Source organism: Uloborus diversus, chromosome 5 (assembly GCF_026930045.1).
Source record: "Uloborus diversus isolate 005 chromosome 5, Udiv.v.3.1, whole genome shotgun sequence".
Taxonomy (NCBI): Eukaryota; Metazoa; Arthropoda; class Arachnida; order Araneae; family Uloboridae; genus Uloborus; species Uloborus diversus.
In genome coordinates, this window is record NC_072735.1 from 170317435 (window position 1) to 170327873 (window position 10439).

At 33.3% G+C, this 10439-nt stretch overlaps 1 protein-coding gene across 2 annotated transcripts in view; it reads right to left on the bottom strand.

The window, feature by feature from the left end:
• Positions 1–8597, bottom strand: part of LOC129222780 (MAP3K12-binding inhibitory protein 1-like) — a 37589-nt gene extending 28992 nt beyond the window's left edge. The window contains exons 1-6 of one of the 2 annotated variants that reach the window (XM_054857316.1): positions 8514–8597; positions 7997–8143; positions 5770–5943; positions 4877–4930; positions 2883–3029; positions 739–850 (exon numbers count right to left, since the gene is read on the bottom strand). In XM_054857316.1, the coding sequence (XP_054713291.1) occupies positions 739–850; positions 2883–3029; positions 4877–4930; positions 5770–5943; positions 7997–8140 (631 nt within the window). In that variant the 5' untranslated portion in view covers positions 8141–8143; positions 8514–8597. The remainder of the gene's footprint in view (positions 1–738; positions 851–2882; positions 3030–4876; positions 4931–5769; positions 5944–7996; positions 8144–8513) is intronic. The other variant, XM_054857317.1, reaches the window with a different exon arrangement.
• Positions 8598–10439: the final 1842 nt, after the last annotated feature.

The window sequence follows — 10439 nt, forward strand, 5'->3', positions numbered from 1 at the left end:
TTCACGATTTAATTCAACACACTGTTTCATAATTTGCCGAATAAGCAATTTGTTTTAGAAGGGCGCTTTGAGCTACTGTATCGTTCCATTTTGATGCCCCTGGTCCCGAATAATTTCGAAACTCAAAAACACCGCTTCTGAAATTGCCAACCATTACTTTCTCTTGTTTTCCTATTTTCTTTCTTCCAATAAAAAACTTAGAGTATCAAAAGTTCTAAATTTACCAACTTGATTTTGTCAACTCTCTAAACCAATTTTGCTGATTGGATAAAATCACTGGGAAGGGGGGACACCTTCTCACCCCCGTTGATGATGGTTCTGCCCCCTACCCCTCCCAAGCTCTAGAATGAAAGTGACAGTAGATAAGCTTCTCCGAATCATTTCTAACCCCTGAGAGAAATAATGAAGGGTGTGAGAATTTTTTTGAAACATTCCTCAAGTTGCTTCGAGACAATGAATTGCGGTTTTTCCACAAAAATTATATTAGACTTTGAAAAATATTCGACATAACAAGGTTTTGGTTTAAAACTCTTCGACATAAGAATGAAAAATAACATTAGATAAATACGCAAAATCAAGGGGTAAAATAATTTTTCCTCATATCAAAGTTTTTGAGATATCGAGAGTATAGGGTACAATACAATAAGGAGATACTGCACAGACTCTTCCTTAAAGCAAGATTAATTATTTGAACACAAAATCTACTACTAAAAAGATAAAACAGTTTAAAAATCATACCATATTCTGGATCATCTTCTTCTATATAAGGACGATCACAAAACTCTAACACATTCCGTCGATCTATTTCTTTCCTTTTCCAAAATATAAATGATGATATTCTTCTTTTCATCTGTAGTATTCAAAATGTTCATAATAAATATTGGTATAATTGAAAGAGAAAAATGCAAGTAAATTTTAAATACTATGAAATAAAAAAATTACATTAAGAGTTAAAGTAGCAGATCTCTAAGTTTAAAAAAATCATTGTGATTTTTTTCAGGAGTCAAGTGACATCTCCAACATTTGCAATAACAAGAACGAAACTTCAGTCTCTGTATGTGATAAACGGGCTGTCTGGTATATTGCATGTGATTCTTTCTGCCCTGGCTTAAGGGCGGTAACTTACTGTTAAATATCTAGTGTGTTTTTTTGTTTCCTATTTCTTCCCAAGTCCTTATTTCTGACACATTGGAGGTACGGACGGATACAAAGGAGAGGTGATCGCAGATTGTCCCTCCCTTGAGGGACCCTGCATTGAAAATTTTTCTAAATTGAAGTTATAAAACCCAAGTGCAGATCTTTGACGACATTAAGGAAAGGAATAGGGTTTGAATCTTCCTCCCAGAACTCTTTTGGAATTCAGGTTTCAATAAGGCTATTTCAGACGATCTTTGGTGATATTGGGAGGACGAATTTGGAGGCTTTCCCTCAGGTATTTTCTAAAATCTAAGTCTTAATGACGCGATTGTAGACATTTCAGGCAGTGCTAATGGAAGAAATTGGTTCAGTGATTTTCTTCCCGTAATTGTTTGAAGCTGAAAAGTTCCTATAAAGTTCATTTTTGACAAACTTTGATCATATTAGGGAGAGGAGGTTTCAAAACATTGCCCAGAATTACATGAAATTGAAGTTCTAAAATAAAATTTTAGAATATCTCTTTCACCGGAAAGGGAAAGGAATAGGCTTGTAAACCTCTATGAAGAAACCTTTATATTTAAGTTGTGTCAGATAAAAATGGTGTGGTGTGAACCCACGCACCCCCCTTTCTCCCATCATGCATAAATTAGATATGTAGTAGAGGTAAACTAGAAAATCAATTGCCCCCTCCTTGAACAATTTCTGGATCTGTCCATGATTGGACGAATGTATCTCATTTCGAACATTTAATCAAGATCATGTTCGTAAAATTGAACTGGACACTTTGGATCATTGTAGTTCTGATAATCAATGCTCGACCGTATTTTTATCTCATAATGCCAAATAGCAGAATAGCTTCAGTCACTATGGCAATGAGCATGCTTGAAATTTGCACCTTAATTTGATTGGCTTTTTGATAAAGGGGGGAGTGGTCATTTTTACTATAGTATACAAATATCTAGCCTCTCTTCATCTCTTTCAACACATCTTACACACAACTTTCCTTCCCTATACTTTTGATTTAGATGTCACTGGAACTTTGGTAACAAACAAGAACAGGGTTCTAAAACAGAATAAAAGATACCTAAAAGTCGTAAATGGTAAAATTTAAAGTCACATGCAATTATTGATAGTTGACACTGACATAAGGGTCGAAGAGAAGTTAACATTGCAAATACTTGTAAGGGATCAAACTTTCTTTAAAAATTTAATAAGTACGTTTAAAGTAAAGCCATAACCTATTTATTTGATAACCTAACAAGAGCAGGTTTCTAAGATAGAATAAAAGATAGCTAAAAGTTGTTAATGACAAAATTTAAAGTCTCATGTAATTACTGATAGTTGACATAAGGGTCAAAGAGAAGTTAACAGTGCAAATATTCATAAGGGTAGTAAGATTTGTTTAAAAATTTAATAAGAAACTTTAAAGTAAAGTCATGACCTATTTATTTGGCTTAAGACACATTACAGTTAATAATTTTTTGCCTACATAAATTGTACAGTATATTTATAATAAAAATGAGGGAAAAAAAAAGAGTTCAGAATTTAAAATGCATAAGAAGCAGACAAACAGTTTAACTTTTTTAAAGTTGCATATAATTTGAGGGTTAATTCTCTTGTATTCACCGCAAAAAACAAAGTGGTTTACAAAGACATTGGACAATGTCTCTAAACTAAAAAAGACATTGCAATTTAAAAACAACAGTAAGTACATTAAGCAAATAGAATAAGGATTTAAAACATACTTCTTCTTCACCTACTGTAACCTGACAAAGATTTCTGTTAACTGAATCAGGTTTATCTAAAGGATCTTTGCTTTGGTCAATAATCATTTCTTCTGAACCAGATGCATTCTGATTAGTTGAAGAATCTACTGTACTAGAAGTCATTTCCTATGAGAAAGAAAAATGGTACAGTGATTTTTTAAGATTGACGTAATGGATGGGATGACTAGCTGATTATCAAGACTTATATTTTACACACAAAAATATTTTAATAACTTGTTTTCATTTAAGGACCCTGGCTACCTAAAGCAGATGTCATTAAAAAAATTTGAAAAATGATTGACTGAGTCGCTTATGACAATAGTGATAGTCTTTACTAATAATAAAGCTCAATGTCTGGATGTCTAGATGTCCATGACGTGCAAAGCGCCTAGACTGTTCGGCCGATTTTCATGAAATTTGGCACAAAGTTAGTTTATAGCATGGGGGTGTGCACCTCGAAGCGATTTTTCGAAAATTCCATGTGGTTCTTTTTCTGTTCCAATTTTAAGAACAAAACTATGATAAATTACGAAATTATCATAACGTGGAACCGTAACATGGGCACAAGCCAATTGGCGAGATACGAAATTATCATAACGTGGAACTGTAACGTGGGTACAAGCCAATTGGCGAGAAAATTCACCATACATTATTTGTAAATATACAGGCTAACCAAAAGACCTTTTAATTTTCTATTACGGGCAAAGCCGTGCGGGTGCCACTAGTTATGACTATATTAGGTTTTAAATATGTTAGCTTATAATTTAAGTAATTTTAAGCATTCAATGTTAAAATACAAATCTTACATTTGTAATAAAAATTCTAAATAAAGATAATACAGGGTGCAGCAGGGAAACTTGCCAATTTGAAAAGTCAATAAAAGAAAAGGTAAGGTACTTCATAGATCAATTTATTTCTTTCTATAAGGTATTGTATACATTCCAAATTTTTATTTTAACTAGGCAAATGATGGTCCCCATTAATGATGCACTGATCTACCCAAGCTTTGAAGTTTTGTTCCACTCTTTCGAGCATATCAACAAGAATGTTTGCAATGGCTAGCCTTCAGTTGTACTTCAGGTGTTGCAGGGTCCGGGGCTTGTTGTTGTAAACGATCGATCTCAAATTGATCATTTACAATACTCAAAAAATTAACTGTTTAACTGTTTTATTTATAGCATGAAGCAGTAGCATAGTGTACTATGCATAGACTAATAATAAGAGTAGACCGAGCTTTCTCATTCTTGCTGATGAAGAAAATTGGTTCATAGATGTATCATGTGACTAGTGGAAGGGCTTGGCGAAGACTTTGGCAGCATGGTTGCTAGATGGCAGCATTATCTACAGTTTGGCACTCGACATGTATTTTACAACAATGTGTTTTCATTAAAAAAAACTTCCAAGTGCAGAGATTGAACTGTTTTTCTTTAAGTTATGCATTATTTTGACATTAGTAATAGTTTTTGATCAGTTTTCGGTAACTTTTATTTCATTTGGAGCCGTCAGCGTTGGCGAGCACGAAATGGCGTAAACGTTTTGCGTTAACGCAAAAATGTACTAATCGATATCTTAAATTGAAACTGTAGGTAAAAATCTTACCGTTTGCTGATTCTTCTTGGTCGCTTGCATCTTTTATTGCTTACAGAGTTATTGAAATTGATTAAAGAAAATGCACAATACTATCTAAACGAAAAACTCACTATATTAACAAAATATTTACAACTTAGAATAACAAATTTAGGAATCGGACTCCATAAAAGACCATTCTTCCGTGTTCCATCAATTCTATTTATTTTATTTCGCGCTGGCGTTGATCGTCTGCTACGATCAACGCCCGCTGTTGCTAGGATATCCACCAGTCACATGGTTTGGTTTATGAGCAGCAAAAGGGTTGCCATAGCTCGGTCTACTCTTATTATTAGTCTATGGTACCATGCTATGCTTACATAATGCACTTACAAACAGTGGCGTACCTGGCATGGGACACCCGGGGCGGTATTTTGTGCTGTCAACCCTCCCCCTGCCTCCTACAAACGCAAACGAAAAAAAAAAATTTTAGGTAAACATGAAATTCATGCAATTTGCAGAAATAACTACATTTATGTTATAACTAAAATTTTAAGTGAGCTAATGTATAAAAGGCAATAACAATGGGGGGTACTGGGGATTTCCCCCTGGAAAATTTTCGAATTTGTAGTCATAAACATGCATTTTAGCTTCACATTTTTTAAAAACTTGCAATTCCACTTTGCGGGTCACCCCCCAGACAGGTAACACCCAGCGTGGACAGCCCCACCCCCAGTAGTCCCGCCCCCGCTTACAAACTAATCCTAGGATTGAATTTCTTATCCAAGTGTTAGAAATATTTTGTCTGGTTGATTCTCAACACTTAAAGTTTTCTTGACCGGATGCAGGTAATTATTTTAAGAACAACACTCAATCAAAATTATGCAATTCCTTCCTAAACTTCTTATTGAGCTACATAAAATGGCGGATTAAGTTTCTGGTTTGTTCTCTGGCTCTGCACTTCTGCCCGAGTTTATTCCTCAAGTCGGGAGAATAAAGTTCTTACCGTTTTGTTGGTTGGTTATGATTCATTTCAAGTCTGAACAATTCTTAACAAAATACCAGTAGTTAGAAGTAATTTTTGCTTGCTTACAAATCTTGATAAGAAAATTTATAACAGAAATGTAAAAAAAAAAAAAAATTAAGGTTGCACTAAAAGGGAGAGTGGGGAAAATGCTTTACAAACTGATTACTGAGTATTAAATATTACTTAAATGAGTGTCCACTAAAAACAAATTGGTTTCGTTGGATGGCTAAAAATTAATTAAATCAAGAAGGTATTTAAACTAAGGATACTTACAGCAGATAGTGAAGTTTCAGAACATACTTCTTGTTTATCTACTGAAATCTGAACAGAATCCTTTATGACTGCTTCAGGTTTATCTAGATCATCTTTACTTTGATCACTAATTATTTCTGTTGATTCAGGTACATCCTGAACATTTGAAGAATCTATGATGTCAATAGCCATTTCCTATGTAGAAATATTTAATAACGTAATTAAAAATGGCACTGTCTATTTTAAAATGCTCTAAAAGCTGATTACTGTTATTGTGTATTATTTAAATGGTAATGCCAGCTAAAAACAAATTGGTTTCCTCAGATATCTTAAAAAATGACAATTATAAAAGATATAGGAATGCAAACAATGAGCAAAAACTTTTCTCGCAAGTGTAAAGCCTAAGCAAGAAAGAGTTTGATTGGTAGAAGTTAAAGTTACTAAAGTTAAAACAAAAAGGATGCTTTCAATATTTCTCAACATCAAGAAAAGGGGAAAAAAAGCAGAATGAACAAAAAAAACTTTGGGAAATAAACAATACACAAAATTTTGGTAAAAGAAAAACAAAGGCAAATAGAAAGGGGGGGGGGGGAAATGTCAACTGCATTACAAAAGCAAAAACAAATACAAAATGAACTAAGCAAGATTGGTAAAAATGAATGGAAAAAAATAATAAAATTATAAAAACAAAGACAAAATTCTAAAAAAAAAAAATGGCAGATAAACAGGCAGAAAAAGAGGGAATACTCAATCAACAAAGAAATTTAATTTTTTATTCCATCCCCTTTTGGTTTACAAGGGTCTAAAACAGTCTTTTTTTCTTATTTTTGAGCTCTAAACTATGAAGGCTGAAGAAACACACAATTACAATTAGGTTTTCTCATTTGTGAGATCAGTTTTTGTCATATTTCAGTTTGTGTTTTTGTCCTTCAAGCAAGTTATCCCCATTTGAAATGAGTAAAAATTTTACATTTGACATTATACTTCGGCCTGTTGCTCTTATTTTAAGTATTAAAGCAGTTACATAACATAGTATGTGAGACTATTATCTAATGTATACTTTAACACGAAAATTTAAAATTTAACTGCCATTAACTGATTTGGGCCAAAATGTAAAAGTCTAAAAGTGCCACTTTTTTCTATGAAAATGACTTTTAATGACCTCTAAAATATCAAAGGTCAAGACTTTAGAAAAAAAATAAAAGTATTTTTTAAATCTTTTATATGTAACTTTTAATGATATGAATTTTAAAAGAAAAAAAAGGTAGAGCACAGCAATCTGATGAATTTGTATGAATTAACCTGGCCAACATCAGAAACATATTGATGATTTGAAAGACATTGATTGTCGTTTCAATAAAAACATTGATGTTTTGAAAATATGCAGATCATTATTGCACCATATACATACAGCAGATAGGGTTTATCGGAATAATTTGGGCACAAGTTATATTTTATTAAATAAAAAGAAAGCTAAAAAATTCATACAACTAAAAAATATCAGTTTTAACACCATTCATGCCTATGAGTATATGCTGAAAATAACAGTGATTGAAATTGATAAACAATAAGTTCAGTTTACTAAAGACAGCAATGGAAAGCAAATTAATTACTTCCAAAAAGTGCAGCTAATTAATTTTCAGCTGTATGCTTTCCAAATTTAAGTTACATTACATACTTTTACTTTAATTTTTCCACAAATTGAAAATTTTACCTGTAATTCTTTTTATGTAATTAAGGATTTTAAAACATGGGGGTAATTTGGGTATACATTACATTTTATAAGTTAGAATAAAAAATAATCATTTTTTAGAAATATCTACAAAAATAACCATTGTGTATCATCATAATCTCATCTATCATTAAAAAAACTAGGTACTCATTATCAAGAAGTCATTGCCATATTTTAGTACTACTTTTGCATCATTATATGCCTGGAGATTATCTTAATGCTCATAAAAATTATTATTCATGTTATCGCATCATTTCTGTTATATCAACAATCAACCTAAACTTGTTAAAACTAAGTAAGATGTTTATAAAAAGCATGTTTTGCTCTCTAACTATAACCACTTATGTTTGCCCTTTTGATCTATCAACATGGAGATAGTAAAAAATTATTCTGAAAGTTACAATGCTAGCTGAATAAGAAAAAGAAAATATGTTGACTTGAAAGTTCAAAATAGGCCACTTTTGTAGTTTGTACCCAAATTAACTGAACAAACCTTAGTCAGGTTTTAAAACTTACTTCTTGTTCATCTACTGAACTCTGAACATGATCTTGGATGATTTCTTCTGGTTTATTCACAACATCTTTACTTTGATCACCAATCATTTCTGCCGATTCACCTGCATCCGGAACATTTGAAGAATCTACGACGTTACCAGCCATTTTCTACGAAAGAACATAACCAAAAATATCGGTTACAAAATGATTCGGTTACATGATAACGGTTACAAAATCATTACTCGGTAAAATAGTTTTTTTTTTTATAAATACAATTTTCTTCACTATTAGCGCCCTTAATACAAAATGGTACGAAAAAAAGGCACGAAAACACGTAAATTTTGAAGAAGAGAAGAAAAATAGTGACAAATTTTGAAGATAAAAGCACTTCAGAAGAAAAAATGACAATGATTTTTGCTGCCAATTGCTCAGGCAATCGAGCATAAACTCAATCTTTTTGCACTATAATCTAAGAAAATGATCAAAAACAAAAACTTAACAAATACTTGTGTGAACTGGAAGAATGGTATGCACTTACAGCTTGTAAAACCAAAAATTAATTCTGAAAATTGAGATCTGCATTCGAAAATCATTAGCGTGCCTAGCGAATATGAAACATGAGAGACACTCTTTCGCGTCTCTCCTCTCCACCACTCAAAACTAAAAGGGAAAAACTAATCTATTGGTCTCTCCTGCCCAATACTAAAGAAAAGGCAATGGGAAAATAACTTTGATTTTGATCAGGGAGGTAGAAGGGTTTTGATAAACGATGACCAGGTAGCTATTAGCTCCTGGTCTAGTTCTAAACTCTCATTAACTGTTCGATCCGGTGATGGAACTGCCATCTATCGTTATAAAAAAATAATGGAGGCACTTAGTATGCAGTCCCCGACATAAATACAGTTGTAGTCAGTTGTGACTCGGAATCGATTGATAAACGATGGGAGCGGTGTATCCAAAGAGAAATATAAATGAACATTTAAAGGGGTTAAATTAATTTCTTATCTTAATTAAACCAGCGATGCTACTCCGTAATCTAAGTGCGGTGGTCCAATATTTTTTCCACTGCTGATATATATTTTTGGACATAGGGCTTATACAGTACATCACTTAGAGACTGTATCTAATGTGGTGTTGGCTTTAGGAGCGAGGGCGATTCCCTGATCTTGGGGAAGTACCTCTCCTAAGTCTCTCTCCTTGCAACAAATGTTCATGATTTTAAACTTTTAACCTCTCCAGATCTTCAGATGAATGTTGACGGTTAATATTATACTCTCTAAAAATCAGCAGGAATAGTGTCAGACACTTTTTATGCCGAGCAGTGTAATTATTTTTTTGGAACAATTTCTTTAGAAAATAGTCTGCTGTGTGAAAAAGAAAAAAAAAAAAGCTTTTTTCATGCCCTGGTACAATTATACAAAAGAGTACTAGGTAGATAGGCAGGAATATGATGAAACAAAAAGGAAATTGCAACCAGGACTAGACTAGAACGGGGAAGAACTTTTCTTTTCCTTATTTCCATTCTAAATCATTCAGCCAAAAAAATTAATTTGAATGAAAATACGTTTTATCATTAAAAAATTTAATAAATTAATCCTCTTCATCGCCAAGCCTGAGAATTTCTAACAACATTTTAAGGTCACTAATGAAAACCAAAAATCTTGGACAAAATCTACAGTGCCATGGCAGCCGTCTGGTATACCTTACCAGGACTTGAATACCGACCGTTGTTGATCAATGGCTTGTGCCGGCTGTGTGCCTTTGTCCTTCTGCCTTATCTTTGAAGTTTCACTTTCTTTCTCTCGGTACTTCTCTTGCCTGCTGGCTCTTTTATCGGCCATTGATGTTGGCTAACTTTCGTTCTCCTGTCCATCCCCCGATTTTGGGGATCTGGTTTTGTTTTGTCTTGTTGTGTGGCTTGCCACCTTTGTTCGTTCTGTTTCTCATGTTATGCTCTTGTATCGTTGTGTTGATTTAATTTTATTTACCTGTCCTCAGTATTTCAGTCCTTGACACCAGGATCATTAGGAATAAAGCCACTTAGTTTAAGTGTAGCAAATACCCAAAAAGAAGAAGAAGAAGTTGATCAATTCCTGAGATTATACCAGGGCCCTTCCTATCGACTGCTTTTACCAATTCACATCTCTGGCCCTTTAAGGTTTAGGGATGTGACAGGGCGGAATGGCTTCCCTGGATGCCTCGTACAGTGATGCCCCGAACTTGAGATTTTTCGGAGGGGAGAAATTCACAATGTACTGAATAGTAGTTTCAAATTTTGCTAAATGATAAAATACATTCATGTACTCATGTACATCTAATGAAAAGGGACATTCAGGAATTCAAAAATTGCAATAATTTATCTCAATTTGTCAGATAGACGAACAGAGGCCTTAATAGTAAAGATAAATAGTCAAAGCACTATCAGATAGTACGAATTCATTCCAAAAAAATTTCATTTTTCACT